The sequence below is a fragment of the Trichechus manatus genome, unplaced genomic scaffold, assembly GCF_000243295.1.
Source record: "Trichechus manatus latirostris isolate Lorelei unplaced genomic scaffold, TriManLat1.0 scaffold00039, whole genome shotgun sequence".
NCBI classification, from domain to species: Eukaryota; Metazoa; Chordata; class Mammalia; order Sirenia; family Trichechidae; genus Trichechus; species Trichechus manatus.
In genome coordinates, this window is record NW_004443975.1 from 12,635,722 (window position 1) to 12,656,327 (window position 20,606).

Here is a 20,606-nt window from a genome sequence, read left to right on the forward strand (position 1 = left end):
AATTCTCAGCAGGGGTTCGAACCGGAAGGAACCCTTTCGTAGCTCTGATGCTAACACTGGCTCCATTGAATATTGTAAGTCACTTGTCCTCTGCAGGTGCAGAACAGAGGGAGTTTCATTGTTCCCTGCTCTCTATTGCGACTACCTAAGGCAGTGTTTCTCAACTCTGACTACCCTTTAGAATCACCTGGGAAGCTTTTAACACGACTGATGCCCAGGACCCACCCCAGACCAATTAGACAAAGCACCCCGGGTGATTTTACTGTTCAGCCAGCCTTGAGGAACCACTAGCTCAAGTTGTTAAGATGCTCTTTAAATGTGGCATTAATATGGCACAGGGGGCGTACTGGTCATAATAACAGCAGCAAGCATCTGGAGAGTGCTTTGCTGTTTTAGAAAACAGTCTCCGCTCTGTTATTTATTCCTTACTCGGGGTGGATTACCCAATAAGCAGGGTCGCACGGGCTTACTTACAAATCTGTAGTGCACAATTTCACCTGTTTTTCACCACAAGCAGGATATGGTGAAAACTATGTGAAATTATGCACTACAGATTCGTAAGTAAACACAATTAAGCCCACGCAGACCTTGCTTACTGGTTAATCCGCCCCTGCTTGTACCAACTGTATGGAGTCCCTGGGTGGTGCAAATGTTTAATGCATTCGGCTGCTAACCAAAAGGTTAGAGGTTCAGTTTCACCCAGAGGTGCCTTAGAAGAAAGGCCTGGTGATCTACTTCCGAAAAACCAGCCATTGGAAACCCTGTGGAGCACAGTTCTACTCTGACACACATGAAGCTGTCATGAGATTGTATATGGTAGACCACTGCAGTAAGAAAGTACCCAAAAATGTATCATGGCTCCAACAAAATAGAAATTTCTTTTTTGCTGATGTAGCTGTATTGAGTGAATGTTGGTGACACAGTGGCTCTTCTCCACCCAGCCATTCAGGGACCCGGTGGAGGCTCTGCCTTTTTCAGGGTGTGGCTTTTAAGGTCCCCTGGGGAGTTCATCTCCATTCTGGCCAGCAAAGGGGAAATGAGTAGGGAGTATGTTGAGCTTGGAAGGATTTTGTGGATCAGGCCTAGATGTAGTATTTATCCCTTCTCCTTACATTCCATTGACTAGAACTTAGAGGAACCAGGGACTCTGTGCCCAGGAAGAAGGGAACGTGAATGATGGAGAGCAGCCCCTACCACGAACCTCATAGGGTAGATCCAGGTGCATAGACTGAAGGGCAGCTCTTTCCTGCGTGAAGAACACGCAGAGAGCAGTGTGAACTTTTGTACAACTCAGAATTAAATCATCAGATCAGCGCATCCACGCTCAGTGTCTCAGAGGGATTGTTGTTAGGTACCGTCGAGTCGGTTCCAACTCATAGTAACCCCATGTACAACAGGATGAAACACTTCCTGGTCCTGTGCCATCCTCACAATCGTTGCTATGTTTGAGCCCATTGTTGCAGCTACTGTGTCAGTCCATCTCGTTGAGGGTCTTCCTCTTTTTTGCTGACCCTCTACCTTACCAAGCATGATGTCCTTCTCCAGGGACTGGACCCTCCTGATAACATGTCCAAAGCACATAAGATGAAGTCTCACCATCCTTCCTTCTAAAGAGCATTCTGGCTGAACGTCTCCCAAGACGGATTTGTTCCTTCTTCTGGCAGTCCTTGGTATATTCAGTGTTCTTCACCAACACCATAGTTCAAAGGCATCAATTCTTCTTCGGTCTTCCTTATTCATTGTCCAACTTTCGCGAGCATATGAGGTGACTGAAAACACCATGGCTTGGATCAGGTGCACCTTAGTCCTCAGAGTGACATCTGTGCTTTTTAACACTTTGAAGAGGTCTTTTGCAGCAGATTTGCCCAATGCAATATGACGTTTGATTTCTTGACTGCTGTTTCCATGATATTGATTGTGGATCCAAGTAAAATAAAATCCTTGACAACTTCAGTCTTTTCTCTGTTTATCATGATGTTGCTTATTGGTCCAGTTGTGAGGATTTTTGCTTCCTTTATGTTGAGGTGTAATCCATAGTGAAGACTGTGGTCTTTGATCTTTTTCAGTAAGTGCTTCAAGTCTTCTTCGCTTTCAGCAAGCAAGGTTGTATCATCTGCATAATGCAGGTTGTTAATGAGTCTTCTTCCAATCCTGATGCCCCATTTTATTCACATAGTCCAGCTTCTCAGATTATTTGCTCAGCATACAGACCGAATAAGTATGGTGAAAGGATACAACCCTGATGCACACCTTTCCTGACTTTAAACCATGCGGTATCCCCTTGTTCTGTCCGAATGACTGCCCCTTTGTCTATGTGCATGTCTCTCATGAGCACAATTAAGTGTTCTGGAATTCCCATTCTTTGCAGTGTTAGCCATAATTTGTTATGGTACACACAGTTGAATGCCTTTGTGTAGTCAGTAAAATACAGATAAACATCTTTCTGGTATTCTCTGCTTTCAGCCAAGATCCATCTGACATCAGCAATAATATCCTTAGTTCCGTATCGTCTTCCGAATCTGGCTTGAATTTCTGGCAGTTCCCTGTCAATGTACTGCTGCAATCATTCTTTTATTTTCAGCAAAATTTTACTTGGGTGTGATATTAATGATATCATTAGAAAATTTTGGCATTCCTTTGGATCACCTTTTTTTTGGAATAGGCATAAATATGGATCTCTTCTGGTCGGTTGGCCAGGTAGCTGTCTTCCAAATTTCTTTGCATAGACGAGTGAGCACTTCCAGTGTTGCATCCATTTGCTGAAACATCTCAGTTGGTATTCTGCCAATTCCTGGAGCCTTGTTTGCCTTGTTTTTCACCAATTTCTTCAGTGCAGCTTGGACTTCTCCTCAGTACCATTGGTTCTTGATCATATGCTGCCTCCTGAAATAGTTGAATGTCGACCATTTCCTTTCGGTACAGTGACTCTGTGTATTCCTTCCATCTTCTTTTTATGCTTCCTGTGTCGTTTAGAAGTATTAAAAAAAACATTAGAGGATATAGGTTATAATAAGGTGCCCTGGTGGTGCAGTGGTTAAAGCTTTCAGCTGCTAACTGAAAGGTAGGTGGTTCGAACCTACCAGCTGCTCTGCTGGAGAAAGATGTGGCAGTCTACTTCTGTAAAGATTACAGCCTTGAAAACCCTATGGGGCAACTCGACTCTGTCCTGTAGGGTTGCTAGGAACCGGAATTAACTCTACGGCAAGGGTTTTTTTAAAAACATTATTATTATATACATTATAACATCATTCTACATTCTCCTGACCTCCTTAAATAATTTTTGTGAATATTCATGAGGCAGATAGACTATTTTTAAACCTCATTTGCCTCTTCTGCACTTAATGAGATATATAAATGGATTCAAGACTTGTGATAAGTGATATATAATCCTCAACTACAAGTCTCCCCTGCCCCCAGCAGTGGCCTCACTTCATACTTTATTCAGAAAATGGGGGCCTTCAGATAGGAACCCCCTCATCTCCACCATCTGCCTAGATTTACTCGCCCCTGTATCCAGCTCCAGTTCTCCCCTCTCATCACCCCCGCACTTCTGTTAAAGGCCAGCCCCTCCTCTCCTGCCTGGACCACATTTCATTTCACCTTCTTAGTGATGTCCTTCCTTCTGTTCCTCCCTCCCACCCTGCATCTCCAGTCTTTCCTCGACACAAGACCACTCCCACCAACGTATAAACAAGAGCTACAGCTCCTGTAGGCGTCCTTGGGTGGTGCAACAGTTAATGTGCTCGGTTGCTAACCGAGGTTGGAGTCCGCCCAGAGGTGCCTCTATTTCCAAATAATCAGCCGTTGAAAACCCTCTGGAGCACAGTCTACTCTGACACGTGAGTTGTCACCATAACTGCGAATTGACTCCATGACAACTCGTTACAGCTCCTGGAAACGGGATCGGCGTCTCTCTTGCCCCTCCAGCTGTCCCACCTGCTGCCTCCTTTCAGCAAATTCTCTAAAGAGTTGTCTACAGTTTCCACCTCATTAACTCCTCACCTCACTCCAAAGTGGCTTCCTCGCTACCCTCTACTGAAGTTGCTTTTCTCAAGGTCACCAGTGACTGCCATGTGGCCAAATCCAATGGTCAACAGTTACTGGTCTGACAGAGGCTGGAGAAACCCCGAGAGTATGGCCCCCGGACACCCTTTTAGCTCAGTAATGAAGTCACTCCTGAGGTTCATCCTTCAGCCGGGCCCATTAGACAGGCCTATAAAACAAAACGAGACTGAAGGGGCACACCAGCCCAGGGGCAAGGACGAGAAGGCAGGAGGGGACAGGAAAGCTGGTAATGGGGGGAGTACTGACATGTCGTGGGGTTGACAACCAATGTCACAAAACAGTATGTGTATTAATTGTTGAATGAGAAGCTAGTTTGCTCTGTAAACCTTCATCTAAAGTACAATAAAAGTTTTTTTTTCTAAAAATAAAATACAAAATTATTCCCTCAAAAAAAAAAAAAACACCCAAATCCAGTGGTCACTTTTCTGTTCTCATCTTTCGCAGCTTGCTAGGAACCACACCCTCCTCCTCAAAACATTCTCCTCTCTCAGCGTCTGTGACACCACAGTCTACTTTGCCAGTCTCTTTTCCCCTGTCTACTTTCTCAGGATTTAGATTGGGACCCCCTTGTCTTGTCTCTTGACCCTTTCTTCGTAGATAAGCTCATCCAGTCCCACGGTTTTAAATAGAATCTCTATGCTCGTGAGGTGCTTGGCCGGGAATCAAACCCGGATCTCCCACATGGAAGGTGAGAATTTTACCACAGAACCTCCACTGCACTCAGAGCATATGAATTTGTACAAGTGTAACGCATGCAGTGTGTACAGAGCCTGGTAATGCCAAGATCACCGACTGGATGATCAGCGGTGGCTTAGTGAAGGAGCAGGTGTTTGTGCTGGAAGTAAATCTGAAGTCACCAGAGGAGGTGAGGAGAGAGGTACTGCTTGAGTAGAAGGAGGAGGCAGGACTGGTAGGCAGGGCTTCTTGGGGGAAACAGCAGTCTGGGCACAGCTTTGACTCACACATCCAGCCTCAACTCAAGCCATTCGTAGCCAACAAGGCAGACTGAGGTTCCCCACACTCCTGTACCCCATCTTCTTCCTGCCCCCTCACCCCGGCGACTTTGCCCACCACTGTCAAGTTCCACGAGTGACTAAATATGATGAAAACCTGTACTCTGTAACCATCTCAGTAGGTATAAATTTTCCTGCTCATCTAAAAGGCTTCGTAACCCTCCGTCATAAAACAAGAAGCAAACTGGTGGCGCTGAGGGGAGGGGAGGTATGACCATTTCTGGCTGAGTCTCTGCACAGCCTTGCTGGCATTGCTGGTCACCACTGAATGCCCAGACTCCATGCCTCACAAAACTAATAACTGTGGTGAGTAATTTAGAAAGCTGTAAAAAACAAAAAAAAAACTAGAGTTGCAGAAGAACCTTTGTTCATGCCACCGCCATTTCCGTGTGTCCATCTGTCCATCTGTATAGATCTGTCTGCCACTCAGGGGAGAAGGGTAGCAGAACTCTGTTTAACCCCTATTGTTAGAGGCTGTCTTGGGAGGTAGGAAGTCCCCTGAACCTGAGGTGTTCCTTTATTGTTGTTTTTAGATAAGCTTCCCCAATTTTATAATTAACCATACTTCTGTTGTTGTTTTCGTCCAAGTTAAACACTCCCTCCCTCCACCTCGACCATGACATGGGGGTTTCCCTTGCAGCAAAGCGAATGGTCTGCCAGGTGCAATCATTAGAAGCACTGCAAAGTGTGAAGATAAATGTTTCCACTTAGGGGGAGAACGCATCTCCATTACAAGCCGATTACGACAGTCTCGGAATTAAAGCCTCTACAATGGGTGGTTTTTATCTGGCCTCTGAGAAAATGTGGTGATGAGATGCATCGAGAGTCTCTGACTGTTGGGGGCTGCCCTGGCACAGTCCAGGTATCCCGATTTCATAAAGAGACTTCCAGCTCCCTGGCACAGAAGGGACACCACGGGAACTCAGCAGCTTTGGCACCAATAATACTATGTTGTTAATTGCTGTTGAATCAGCTTTGTCTCGTGGCAACCCCATGTACAACAGAACGAAATGGTGCCTTGTCCTGCATCATCCTCACATCGTTGTTTTACTGGAGTCCATTGCTGGAGGCGGCCCCTGTGTATTTTGAGTGCCTTCCAACCTGGGGGGCTCATCTTCTGGCACTATATTGGACGATATTCTTTGTGATCCATCGGGTTTTCAATGGCTAATTTTCTGAAGTAGATCACAAGGCCTTTTCTCCTAGTCCATCTTAGTCTGCAAGCTCTGCTAAAACCTGTCCACCATGGCTGACCCTGCCGGCATTTGAAATACTGGTGGCAGAGTTTCCAGCATCATAGCAACGTGTTACCCACCACAGTACAACAAACTGACAAATGGATGGTGGAATAATACTAATGAGTGTTACTTATTAAGTGCCTGGTGTTGATGTTAAGCAATTTACATACATCTTCTAACCCTAACAACAATCCTAAACCAAAAAAAACCAAACCCGTTGCCGTTGAGTTGATTCCAAGTCACAGCGACCCTATAGGGCAGAGTAGAACTGCCCCATAGGGTTTCCAAGGAGCAGCTGGTGGATTCGAACTGAAGATCTTTTGGTTAGCCACTGTCTTAGGCTGGGTTCTCTAGAGAAGCAAAACGAGTAAAGTGTACAAATATATATATAGAGAGAGAGATTATATCAAGGAAACAGCTCACGTGATTGTACAGGCTAGAACGTCCCAAGTCCGTGGATCAGGGTAGAGGCGTCTCCCAAGTCACACAGCTGCAGAAGCTGGCAAGCCCAAGATCGGAAGGCTCCCACTCATAGGCCGTTCAGCTCAATGAATCCCAGGTTCAGCAGATAAGCTGACAGCTCAAGTCCCAAGAACGGGAGATGAGACGACAGGAAGCAGCCGCAAGATCCAGAGAGAGCAAAAAGCCAGAACGTCTGCTTATATACAGATACGGACCACACCCCGAAGGAGACTCCCTTTCATCTGATTGGCTACTCACAGTATATTCAATCATGGGAGTGATTACATTAAAACACGGAGAATCACGGCCCAGCCAAGTTGACACACAGTCTTAACCATCACAGCCACCAAACACTTAACCACTGTGCCACCAGGGCCCGAAACAAGCCTAGGAGTTAGGAATTGTTTCCCGCATTATGCAAATGAGGAAGCTAAGACCCAGCAGGCTCTCTTTGCCTCCTTAGAGGATTGCCCTGCACACTACTGTCGTTCTTTAGCACATCATGGGGCCATTGGCCTCAGGGTTAATGCATCGATTTGAACAATCTTTTATGCTTCAGGCCAAGTGAGAGAAAATGCTGCTGACATCAGATTTGCATACGTTTACTGAGCCCCTTCCAACCTCTCCTGATGCTTTCTGAGCCTTGAAACAGTCCTCCTGGCCACTTCCAGTCCTGCAGTGGCCCTGGGAGGCCTGACAAGAGAGTCCTACCTCCGTGTGTGCCCTTGACCACAGGCAGGGTCTCCTCTTCCAGAAATGGTCCCAGCCTCCAGTGAGGGGGTAGCATTGGGGGATGGGGAGGGGTGGCATACTCGTAGAGAATATACCCCCTTGGGCAGCCAGAGGAGCCAGGACAGCCTGGAAACCAGTGGGGTGGTGGATGTCACAGTCAAGCACAGAATTCGGATTCTCACAGCAGAGAATCCGCTTTCTACAATTTTGCCTTCACTTTGGGGCAGGGGATGGTTTCTGCCAAGGAAGACAGTTCGTGGAGCCCATTTGTCCTCCCACCGTAGGGGAGGCAGTGGTTTCCTGCAGCTGCTTGTCTCTGGGGGCCTCATTGTCCTTGTTGGTGTCGCTGTTTCCCACCACAGGCACAAGCAGTTACCTGGTTCCCTCTGAGTCCTCGGGCCCAGTCTGGTTGTCCCTGATGGATCCACTTACAGTCTGTTAGGCCCTGGACTAAGGCCTTCCCAGCACTCCTCCAAACAGCCCTCCAGACCCTGCTTTACCAGTGAGGGCACTGACGCTCAGAAAAGAAGCGACTTGCTCAGGTCACTCGGCTGGTGGATAGTTCAGCCAGAAGGCCGTCCTAGGTCCGTCTGGGCACGCCCGAGCGCTTACCCACTCCTCCCGTTGCTTCTGGAGAACTTGAACTCAGAGCATCTGCTTCCTCGTCCTCGTCTCTAGAAGAACCAGCAGTATGTCCGTTGCAGGGCTGTTGGGAGGATTAGGGATAGCATCTGTAAGGGCCCTGTTACCTCCCCCATCTTGGGGCGCCTCCATCAGCTTCGGCCCTCTGGGCGGGAGGCCCATCTTGTTTCCCGGCCTCAGTGGGCACAGGTTGCTGCCAGCAAGTGCTGCCAGCTTGTCTGTGGCCTCCTGGCGGCCAGTCTGGGATCGGCGGATCTCCACAAGGTCTCAGTCTTGTGCGTGGGTGAGCCGGTTCAGGGCGGTGCCATGGTCCACAGTGGCTGGGATGTTTAGCTCCCCCAAGGCAGGGGCTCAAAAGTTAACTCTTTTTTTCTTTTTTTGGTGAAAGTTCTTGGTGGTTTCCACAGGCGTGAGTTTGAAGCCGGCCTTGGAGGCGTCTGTGGTTTGATTGTTTCTTGAAGAATGTTTAAGTGCCAGAGCCGTTTATTTCTAAGTCCTTCTTCAGGAAAGAGGGCTCTTTGTGATGTGAAATGAACATACCTAACTCCACTGAAGCTCTTTCTGGTCATAGAGATGGAACCGTTCTTCCTCGCAACCCAGAGTGGGGTCTCAAGATAGGAAACTAAAAACAGTTTTTCTTCCCCTAAAATCATAGGATAGTAGTGTCAGAAAAACCCTAGAACGTCATCCAGGGTAAAGTAAGCTTCCAGTTTACAGAGGAGAAAAGCGAGGCTCAGAGAGCTCAGTGACTTGCATAAGGTCACACAGTGGGTTGGTGGCCGAATCAAGCCTAGCACCCAAGACTCCTAACCCTCCACCCATCGGCCACCCTCACTGCATCAGGCCAGAAGAGTCAAACCCCAGCAGGCTATTTGGGGACCAGGTTTGGGGCAATTCCCAATGATTTGAACAGTCCCAAATTACTACTGTAGTCATAGGCATAGACTTGGGATAGCTGTTCCTTTTGGTAAAGATTTTGTCCATAAATATGTTCATTTTATTTATTAGGTTGTCTGGCACATGATAGCATGCATTATTAATAGAGTAGCTTAATACTGTCTATTAAAGAGGCATACTCTTTGCATGGTAAAACAAACCTCCCTTTTATGATGTACTTTACAGCACCAAGTGAGAGCCGTGCGTGCTGGGAATGGTGTAACAGGCTTCCGTTGGACCTCATAGGAGAATACAAAAGAAGGGACTGTCTCTAGTATGACTCAGTAGTCTGGTGATGCATGGATACGCACCTCTTTAAGCAGTGGTGGCTGCTAGGCCCGTCCGTACCCTGAGGGCTTCAGGCAGAGTAAGCATGTGGTTCTGAAACTCTTATTCTTCCCCACTGCCCAAGTTTGTCCACTGCCCCCGGTGGTGAGTCACGGAGATTTCATCTGCCATCCTCGGCCTTGCGAGCAGTACAACCACGGGACCGTGGTGGAGTTCTACTGCGACCCTGGCTACAGCCTCACCAGCGACTACAAGTACATCACCTGCCAGTACGGAGAATGGTTTCCTTCCTACCAGGTGTACTGCATCAGGTCAGGTGAGCAGATCCAGAGGCTTCACCACCTCGTATGGGACGTCCAAATTCAGACTAGTGGTCGAGCCTGTGTGCTGCGCTCCAGCCCTCCTTCCCCCCACGCAGTGTTAGGAGCAGGATCTCAAGAACGATCCTTATGGACATAACGTGGCTGCCACGTGGGCCAGGTGATGCTAGGCCCTGTTTAGCAGGTTGGAGTATTCACCTGTCCATTCCCAGGTAGAATCCTGACCCTCTGATCAGAATACCTAGACTCCTAGCAACTGTGGACTACCTTCCAGCCTCTGTCCACGCTGTTTCCTCCCAACCTGTCTCCCCTCCACTTGCAAAAGGCATGCCTTTCTCATGCAGGACGCGGGCCCATGGATGTGATCGGAATCACACACATTGCCCAGGACTCATGCTGTGTCCAGCCCACCTTTCTCTTCTGCTCAACGAGGCATGTCAGAATACAAATGATATTACTATGGGTGAATCCTGCTCTCACTTTTAAAAACGTAGGCATTTGCAAGCTTCAGTGATTTATAGCTAATAACAAATTACTTGCACACCAGCCTCACAGCTGGACTCGCTGCACTGGTCACCAGCCCACCCTCACCATCTGCCACCCTCCCCGGTGCCGCCCTTGCTCTCCAGCACCTTCTAGGCAGTCGCCATGGCCACCTGCCCTGAGCCGTGGGGATGGCTGCACACCTCCCCCTGGACACAGCTTGTGGGGAAAAGCATTTATCAGCTCAGGGAGGCTTGAGGCGTAACATGGTCATAGTAACAAATGAGGGGAGAGAGTTGGGGGGTGTCTCACTGAGGGTGAGGCTGTGAGCAAGATGTGGGGGGAGGAAGGAGGCAGCCACAATGGAGGGAGAAGTTAAAGAGACGGGGTGGCTTGTGCCAGAAGGGTCTGCTCTGGCTTCCCCCTCCCTGGCAGAGGTGGGGGGCAGGGGAGAGGATCCCCGTTCTGCCCCCTTCCTCCCCATCATGCTTCACCCCAACCAACAACATAACCCAGAACGCTCACAAAGGTCTGTAGCCCAGCTTCCCTCTCCCCAGCCATTGGTCCATTTCAGAATAACCTTTCTGCTGGACAGAGGGACCCCTTCATCCTCTGCCCCTCCAGGCTCGTACCAGGTCTGCAGTGGGAACACGCAGGCAGAGCCCACCCTCGGGACGGGTTTTAGTGCAGCGTGGACCCGAATGGGATGGCACGTACGCCAGCTCAGGCGCGTGGTGCCTCTGCCAGTCTTGGGAGCCAGGCGGTGTGCTGTGGGCGGCTCAGCTCACCAGATAAACCCAGCAAACCAGCACAGGCGCCCAGCACGGTCCACGAGCCTCACACGCAGCTTTGTTCTCTGTCACACAGAGCAAACGTGGCCCAGCACCCACGAGACCCTCCTGACCACGTGGAAGATCGTGGCGTTCACAGCGACCAGTGTGCTGCTGGTACTCCTGCTCGTCATCCTGGCCAGGATGTTCCAGACCAAGTTCAAGGCCCACTTTCCCCCCAGGTCAGTGCTGGGGCCTTGGCGCCCCACGTCTGCACCCATCAGTCTCCTTGCAGCCACCTTGAACAGCAAAGAGAGAGGGTGCAGATTTGATTAAAGGGGGAATGGGCCCCTGGGTGGCACAAACAGCTAAGCACTTGGCTGCTAACCAAAAGGTTGGAGGTTCGAGTCCACCCAGAGGCCCCTCAGAAGAAAGGCCTGGCAATCTGCTTCCAAAAAATCAGCCACTGAAAACCTGGTGGAGCACAGTTCTATTCTGACACAGATGGGGTTGCCATGAGTGGAAATTGACTCATCTGGTGGTTTTAAGGGGGACTAGGAGAGAGAACTAAAACCACTTTTCTGGGATGGTGAGGTGTCTGGGGGCCAAGCACCAAGTGAGAGACAGCCCTCACTTCCCGCGTTTCTCCCTCTCTCCTTCCCTCCATCGCCCATGCTCGGGACAGGCATTGTGGGGTATAGTGGGGAGCACAGAGTCAGGGCTGCAGGCTGGGCACCACACTGCCCTGGGGCACCATTCCCATCATCTCTGCTTGCCTGTGCCCTGCAGTAAGTTCCAGCCAGCTGACAGCCCCCAGGGAGAATAAGGCAGTTATAGAACCTCTCAGAATACAAGGCAGGGACGTGCAGTGTGGCAGAGGTTCAGAAACAGTGTGCTGTGGGAGTCTTCAGGGAGGAGGGAGGGCTTTGGGACGGGGCTCTCGGGAAAAGGCGCCTGTGTGCGCACCTTGAATTAGGATCTGAACGTGGGACATGCAGGGGTTACTCTCCAGCCTCCTGGCCACACAGACTGTCTTTGGTTGGTGTCTTCTCAGTCACCAGCACAGAGGAGGACCTGGCTAAACTCTCACACAGGCAGGTTTGGCCCCATCACGGAGCAGCCTGGGCCATCTCCCCCAGCGCTGACAGCAGCCGTGGACCCTGCCAACAGAAAGTCATCACCCAACACTGCTGCAGGCAGACACTGTTCCTGGAGGTAGAAACAGGTCAGAAAGCAAAGGAGAGCTTTGTGAATGTGCGGTTGAAGGACCCAAACATCACAGGATACCAGCCACGTGTCTCTGACACAAATTGCCTTTTACGAAGGAATAATAATTGTTGCCTTGGATTCCTCACTGTGGAAGATATTTCCCATCTCGGGACCTAATGCTTCAGAAAAGGCTGTTTGTTTTTGCCCACAAGGACTGTGTAGCCCCCAGAGCCCAGTGCAGCAGCTCCTAAAAATTGCTTAGTGGAGGAGAACGCCCCCCAGAATTAACCACTTTACTCTCTTCCTTCCAGGAAAATCCAGCTCTGTCTCACGCAGCTCCCAGGGGGTTAGGAGTGAGGGAAACGGGGCTGAGGTGCTGGAGACAGCCTGTGTCCAGGGCCAATTACCCAAAAGGCAAGGTACGCACCCGCATGGGCCCAATCGTGCCTTCCCAGCAGTCTGCAGTGGGCAATTTCACCTGTCCCCACCACATCGATATTGCTCACCACAGATTAGCAAGTAAATACAACTAAGCCCGTGCGTACCTTGTTCAATGCAAGCAGTGCGTACCCCTGCCTCCGCCCACCCTCCCCCCTAGCCTCCTGGTCCCCACGAGGGCCTCGCCTCGCTTAGCAGTGTTCCCTGCCTGGCAGCAGAGGCCCCGCATCCTCCTCACAACCCAAAGACACCTGACTCTCCCAGCCATGAGTGCTAGGAGTGGGGCCCCCTGAGCTCCTGACCAGGCCAGAGCTGTGTCAGTGCCGTCCTGGGGCCTCAGCTGGGCCCTTGCTGAGGTGCCAGAACCTCCCTTCCTCTCAGACCTGTCACCCGCTTTCTCAGTCCGCAGCACTGTTATTTATTAATCAGGAAACCGTATTCTGTCACTCAGCAGCTGCAGTATCTAAAGACGGTGGACGGATTGCAAAGAGAAAGCTAACCGACACTTTTGTGAAGTATAGTACATTGGAGTACTTTCAAGGAATCCTGGTGGCGCATTGGTTAAGCGCTTGGCTACTGACTGAAAGGTGGGCAGTTTGAACCCACCAGGCACTCTGTGAGAGAAAGATGTGGCAGTCCGCTTCCAGAAAGATTTACAGCCTTGGGAACCCTGTGGGGAAGTTCTACTCCTGTAGGGTCGCTGTGAGTCGGGATCAGCTCAACAGCAGTGGGTTTGGTGTTTGGTTTTGAAGTGCTTTCAGGGGTCCATATGGCTATGTTTCTACATATACTTGGAAGAAAAGTTTCCAGAATGTCAACTAAATAGTAAGATGTTTTTTAAAAATATTCTCAGCACTCTTTCACTTGATTTTTACCCCCGGAGTATCTCGGTCTCTACTTGTTTTAGAGAAGTTGGTCTCATGTATCCAAATAGAGGTCCCTAGATGGCACAGGTGGCTTGTGCTTGACTGCTAACCTAAACATGGGCAGTTTGAACCCACCCAGCTGTACAGTGGAAGAAAGGCCTGGCGATCTGCTTCCATGAAGATTACAGCCAAGAAAACCCCACGGAGCAGTTCTACTCTGTACCACATGGGGTCGCCTTGAGTCGGGATCGACTTGACAGCAGCAGACAACAACAGCCACATCCAGACAGATAATAAGAGCCTCAAGGACAAGCCAAGAACGGGTTTTTATCTCCAGCTCCCACAAGAGTAGACACTGGAGCTTGGTGAGTGGGTGTGTGGGAGCTGACGTGGTGGTTGGGACGTACTGGAGGAGAAGCTGCCGGATCGTGGGAGAGCCACGGCCTGGGCTTGTTAGGATGAGGAGTGGGGAAGAGGGCGGGCCGGCTGCCCTGGCCTGGACACCTGGAGCAACGGTGAGGAGCTGGGATGTCCTAAGTGAGGTGAGGAGGCTGACCTGAGATGAGGGGGCGGGCGGGGAAGGAAGCTTAGCTTCTCGGGGATCCTTTCAGAATTGACTGTTGGTGGGGGACTAAGGAAGGGAGAGGAGCCTGTTTCAGAAGGAGCTCAGCTGCAGAGATTCCCAGCGGCTTCTTCCCTCACTGCCTCCTGCCTTGTGCGGTGCATGGGCCTTGGGGGTCTCCCCTCCCTCTCTGGATAACCTCTAAGAATGGCGGAACAAGAAGCCCCCTCTGTAATCTCTAAGCCTCTGCAAGATGTTTCCAAAAGTCAGCAGACTTGAGACTGCCCCTCGGGTGTTAGAGAGCGGCAGGGTCAGTGCTTGTCTCTGCCTCAGACCTCGGGGCCCATGTGTTTCCTTACTCAAGCTCTGCAGCCACCGCAGCGGTGCTCAGCGATTCCGCATCTGCCTGCCACCTCGGGCTTTCTTCTCTTCCTGCTTCTTTGCCTTCTGGCCTCATCATTCAGCACCAGTCCCCAGCAGAGGAAATGGGAAACCAAGCCTGGTGGCTGCTTGTTAGCCACTCTGGGCTCCTTTGGGGGCTGGGAGCAGAGTGTGGTGTTGGATGGAGCCTGGCCTTTGGTATCAGACAGACTTGGGTTCAAATCCAGCAGGTGACGAGATGCCAGGTGGCAAGGCCAGGAGCTGCGGGTGCGCCAGTAAAGGAACGCCTCCAGAGGGTAACAGATGGACTTCTCACCCACCCTCTGGAGTCCTGCTACCAGTCAGCGCAGGCATTACCAGTGGGCTTCGAGTCGACTCTGCCTCATGGCCACCCCATGTGTGTTGAGTAGAACTGTGCTCCATAGGGTTTTCAGTGGCTGATTGTTAGAAAGGAGATCACCAGGCCTTTCTTTTGAGGCATCTCTGGGTGGACTCGAGCCCCCAACCTTTCCGTTAGCAGCTGAGTGCATGATGCATTTGCACCACCCAGGGACCAGCACAGGCACAGCTTAGATTAAAATGGTTGCTGAGTAGGGAGGTGGAAGGCGAGCCCAGATAACCTGAATGAGGTAGCGTCGATCCCTTTGTAAGATGGCACTCATAGCTTTCCTTTGTTGTTGCTTTGCTGTTGTTCTGCCTTGACTGGAAATTAAGAGACTTGTACTGTAGCAGAAAACAAGAAAGGAGCTAGCGCAGGGGGCTAGCCTTTCTCCGTGGGCACTTAGAGACCACCATTTCCTGTTCTTCCAGCAGGACTGTCAGCCTTCCCACAGGACACTGCAGACACACGTTGGGATGCTCTGTTGGAACGGGCCATGTGCCCCCCTGCCCGTGTGTGTATGGCCTTGAGGCTAAGCCCAGAGGTCAGAGGAGGGAGGAGGGAAGAGTGAGGAGATAGCAGAGTCCAGAGGCTGCAGGGACGAGTCGCGAGGAGAGGCAGGAGGGCGGGAGAGGAGCAGTAACACCCTTGCTCCCTGGAGTGTGGCCATCACCTGCCAGAGGAGGGCCCGGAAGGGGTCCTTCCCTGACTGTCGTGTGCCCTGAGGACTCCAGCCGTGGTGGGCAGCATAGCCCCTGATCCTGGCGGGTGTCTGACATGTTGGCATTGCCTTCCTCTGCCGCAGGGGGCCTCCCAGGAGCTCCAGCAGCGACCCCGACTTCGTGGTGGTGGATGGCGTGCCTGTCATGCTCCCGACCTATGACGAGGCCGTGAGCGGCGGGCTGAGTGCCTTAGGCCCTGGGTACCTGGCCTCCGTGGGCCAGGGCTGCCCCTTACCCGTGGACGACCAGAGCCCCCCAGCATACCCTGGCTCAGCAGACGTGGACACGGGCCCAGGGGAGTCAGAAACCTGCGACAGTGCCTCGGGCTCCTCCGAGCTGCTCCAGAGTCTCTATTCACCTCCCTCGGGCCAGGATGGGGCCCGGCCCACTTCCGACAGCCCCGACGCAATGGCGGGCACGGCGGGGGAGGTGGCATCCACCAGCCCAGGCATCGACATCGCGGATGGTGAGTGTGCGCCTGAGGCCTGAGCCGTCTTGCAGACACAGCGCGCAGCACGGTCCTATGCACCCAGCCTCCGACAGTGCACGGCCCCTCCCACCCTGCCAGCGCAGAGCCAAATCAATCTGCTTCCCTCACGCTCCGCTTAAATTGCTTCTTTCTCTCACTCCGTGTAGAGGCCATTGGCAGGACCAATTACTGTAAAGGATGATCATCATCTCACAAGTAATGAGCCCATTAGCTGAAATTTCAGGAGGCACGAAAGGGCACCGAGCCATCCAGAGTAGAAGGGCTGGCACTTTGTTTCTGTAGCATCTGTGTGATCCAGAACGTTTCTGTCCTGCGCGCCTTAATTAGTCGGGATTTGTGCACAGGGAGCACAGGGCCGGAAGAGCACACACAGGTGAGGAGGAAAGGCAAGATGCTGCACCAGGGCCCAGCCGTGGGCCCTGGCCGCCCTGTCCCCGGAGGATGTCTGTGTGCATAGAAGTTATTTTTACCAGATGGGAAGTAAAAGGCATATTACTCCCATCGTGGGGAAAGGCAGATTGTAGCTCACAGTAAAGTGGAAAATACACTGGAGTCATTAAAGCCCCGTTTCCTGGGTGAGGGACGCGCCAGCCCCACTTTACAAATGGGGGTGCTAATTCCAGAGGTCTCCTGCTTCTTCCCTGAACCCCTTTTCTGGAGCACTGCTTCTCCGTTCTTGAATTTTGTGACCTGTTGGTTTGTATGGCCATTAAGGCAGATGGTGAAAACCTAAGACTTTGTTTTTATGAACTGGGTAGATGACTCTGGTTTTCCAGTAAACAGATGTTGTATGGGGGAGATGGTTTATTTGATTATTAATAGATATGTGGAACTTAATGTTTTCTTCACGTCCTCATTAATTTCAGGAATTGTAGATATCTTGTGGCGCGAACAGTTTGCGCTCAACTACTGACCTAAAGGTGGGTGGTTCAAATCCGCCCAGCGGCACCATGGAAGAAAGGCCTGGTGACCTGCTTCCATGATTACAGCCAAGAAAACCCCATGCAGCAGTCTACGCTGACACATATGGGGTCGCTGTGGTCAGAATCCACTTGACAGCAGTGTGTTTGGTTTAGAGATGTTTTAGCAGGGCTCATAACCACAGACGATTAGCAGCAGTTTTCAGTCACCTAAGCCAGTGACCGCCTCTTCTTTTACAGAGATCCCTCTGATGGAAGAGGAGCCTTGACAGGCAAAATGCCGACGATTCTGCTGCCCCCTCGGGGGCGGGAACCCTGTACCTTGGAGTGAGGCGACAGGACAGAGCTGGGGGGACGGGGGACATTTTCTAACTTATCTCCATGGTGACGTGATTCACATGTACATCTCGGCCTCAGCCGTAAGGCAGACAGACGGCATTGGCAGCGCTTTCAGAGAGACTCGAGGACGTGCGCGACAGAAGGGGAAGAAAGGGCAGAGGGGAAACGCCCGCACGGCCCTGCATGAAGGTGTTGGTGTGTCTCCATGCTGCGGGACACGGGACAGTGCATCCACATCCCACTGATGATGCTGTGAGCACCACCTGCTTCCTTGAAAGCATGTCACGTTGTGTAAATTTGCTTCTAAATTCTGCTTTAAACTGTCTCCGGACCCCAAATTAGGACGGCTCCACCTCTGCGGAGGGTCTGTGTTGAGCTGCCGAAAGGACAGCCGGGCCCCCCTTGCCCTTGCAGGAAGGCACAGGTTCCCCAAGGGAAAGTTCTCGTGTGACTTTTTGGACAGTCTTCCTGGGTCTGAACAACTCTACTCAAAGCAAGACTAGAGCGGGATGTGGCGGTTCCAGTGAAAATGGAAAGACTCAGGCTGACTCTGCTTTCTGGAACTTTCTTCAAAAAGTAGAGTCGATGTACTCCGTGCTGTCCTTGGTGACGTATCATCAGTATTTTTATTCATGGTCTGTTACCTGGGTCCATGGCATTGGATAAACCCTGTTACTTTTCAAACTGTCAGAATGTGTGCAAATACATTATCTTATGGTGGAGAAGGTAACCAAGGTGATGTTTTGTTTCAGCATCTCACAAAGAGTCACTTAACAGTTTATCTCAGTTATGAGTCCCTCTGCGGGTAACTGTTAATATTGTTGCCCCTCCCCAAACTTAGCCACACCTTTTATTTTCCAAAACAGAAATAATTTCTGCAAACACATTCTGCTTCCAGGTGAAGTGGGGAGTTGGATTTCTTTTTCCCCCTCCTTTCATTTTGTCTGGCAGGAAGCTGGCCTCGCAGCCCACAGGCAGCCTGCCTTCCTGCTCCAGGGGCCTTTGTCTGCCTTACCCACCTGCCAGTCCTACCTTCCTCTTCGGCTGGCCTCGTGGTGCCCGGTGGAGTCCCTGGGAGGTGCAAATGGTTAAGCACTTAGCTACTCATGGAAAAGTTGGAGGTTTGAATCCACCTAAAGGTGCCTTGGAAGAAAGGCCTGGTGATTTACTTGTGAAAAATCAGCCATTGAAAACCCTGTGCAGTGTACTTCTACTCCGACACACATGGGGTCACCATGAGTCAGAATCAATTCTATGGCAACTGGTCTTTTTTTGGCTTGTGGTGCCCAATGGAGGTTGTTTCTAAGAAAATGATTGATAAAAAAATACAGTAAGTCCCCAGGTTACGAAGAGCGTCTGACTTACAGACGACTTGTACTTGCCCTTTAAAGTTACGTAAATTTGCCGTCACTTTGAAACGATGGAACCAACCCCTACGCAAAACAAATTCTTCATCACAATTAACTTTCGCTTGCTGCGCGTTCAGTTTTTAAATCATTGAAAAGGTTTCCAGCCTTTTCTTACACTAAACCAAACCCACAGCTGTTGAACCGATACCAACTCACAGTGACCCTATAGGACAGAGTAGAACTGCTCCACAGAGCTTCCGAGGCTGTAAATCTTTATGGAAGCAGACCGCCACCTCTTTCTCCTGCAGAGTGGCTGGTGCGTTCAAACCGCCGACCTTTCAATTGGCAACTGAACACTTTAATCGCTGCGCCACCAGCAACCCTGTAGGGCAGAATAGAACTGCTCCATAGGGTTCCCAAGGAGCGGCTGGTGGATTTGAACTGCCGACCTTTAGGTTAGCAGCTGAACGCTTAACCACTGTACCACCAGGGCACTCTTCCCCTAAAGTAAGACTAAATAAGAACCATATGCACTTGTTGCGACTTACGTACAAATTCAACCTAAAGACACTTTAGGGACAAATCTTGTTCGTAACCCAGAGACTGCCTGTATCCACAGTCCTGAAGCGTCTCTTCAAATACATGTTGATCTGTGAAGTTGCTTCCTTTCATCCTCTGGGTTTTAGACAAATAAAAATAAAACTCCAATTCATAAAACTACTATGCTGATAGAGCTGTGAGAGCTGGAAGCTTGATCAAGTCCTGTTTTATTTCTTGACGCAGACTGATTAAAAATTGAAAAGAAAACGACAGCTGAGAGCGTGGCTTTGCTAGCGGAGTGCGGGAGTGAGCGAGTGAGCCTGGACGATGGAAATGAAGTGCCGGATTATGAGCCTGAGGTGGAGCAAGCGGTCGTGTGGACGTGCTAAGCACAGTGCCTGGCACCACCGCCCTTGGGCAGTGATACCAGCCACGTGGGTAACAGGGTTTAGTGATTCTGACTCCGTTTATTGAGAGCCCCACCCTGCCGCCGGCACGCCTTTGCAACACAAGCCTTATCAGAAGGGCTTGGTTTTCACAAGCGTTTATGGCATGTGTCATGTGGCACGCTCAGAGGGGTGATGGGAACCCAAGGTCCACGGCGGGCCAGCCTCCACCAGCCAGCCTTCCCAGGCCCCTGACCTGCCAGGTCTCAGCGCCGCTCCACTCCACACCTGTTCTCCCTCACGTGGCCCTAAATGTAGGCTGTGTCTCAGATGTTCTTGTTAGTGGCCGTTGAGTCACTCCGACTCATGGCGACCTCATGGACAACAACGGACCTTTGTCCGATCCTGCGCCATCCTCACAGTGGAAGGCATGTTTGAGTCTAGTGTTGGTGGCTGCTGTGTCAATCCGTCTCACCAGGGTCTCCCTCGCCCTCACTGGCCCTCTGCTTCACCAAACATGATGTCCTTTTCCAACACTGATCCCTCCTGATGACGAGAGTCCAAAGCAAGTGTTTCAGACAGTATTCTGTTGTGATCCGTCAGGTTTTCATTGGCTAATTTATGGGAGTAGACTGCCAGGCCTTTCTTCCTAGTCTGCCGTAGTCTGGAAGCTCTGCCAAGACCTGTCCACTATGGATGACCCTGCTGGTATTTGAAATAGTGGTGGCATAGCTTCCAGCATCACAGCAACACTCACAGCACCACAGTAGGACAAGCTGACAGACGGGTGGTGGGTGTCTCAAACACCACCAGGTAAGTACCTTATTTCCCCCTGGGCTGGTCCGCAGAGGCGTGTGGGGATGTCTCTGGGGCCGACCTCTCCTCCTTCCAGAAATGTTCTCCCTACCAAAGCAGACAGCAGGCAGGGGCAGCCCCCTCGCCTGCCAGCCCAGGGTACACGGGATACCTCTCTGGCCCTGACATCTGTGGAGACAGACACCACACGTGTCAGGGTATTAGTGTCAGCGTCGCTGTAAGAAGAGAGGCGGGCGGGAGGGGACAACGCAGCAACCAGC

The 20,606-nt window shown here is 50.9% G+C and overlaps 1 protein-coding gene across 1 annotated transcript in view; it reads left to right on the forward strand.

Moving 5' to 3' along the window:
• The window catches only part of SUSD4 (sushi domain containing 4), a 169,422-nt gene extending 151,673 nt beyond the window's left edge, over positions 1-17,749 (forward strand). The window contains exons 6-9 of the mRNA XM_004375906.2: positions 9,501-9,692; positions 11,047-11,191; positions 15,590-15,972; positions 17,157-17,749. Of these exons, the coding sequence (XP_004375963.1) occupies positions 9,501-9,692; positions 11,047-11,191; positions 15,590-15,972; positions 17,157-17,185 (749 nt within the window). The 3' untranslated portion in view covers positions 17,186-17,749. The remainder of the gene's footprint in view (positions 1-9,500; positions 9,693-11,046; positions 11,192-15,589; positions 15,973-17,156) is intronic.
• The last annotated feature ends 2,857 nt before the right edge of the window (positions 17,750-20,606 follow it).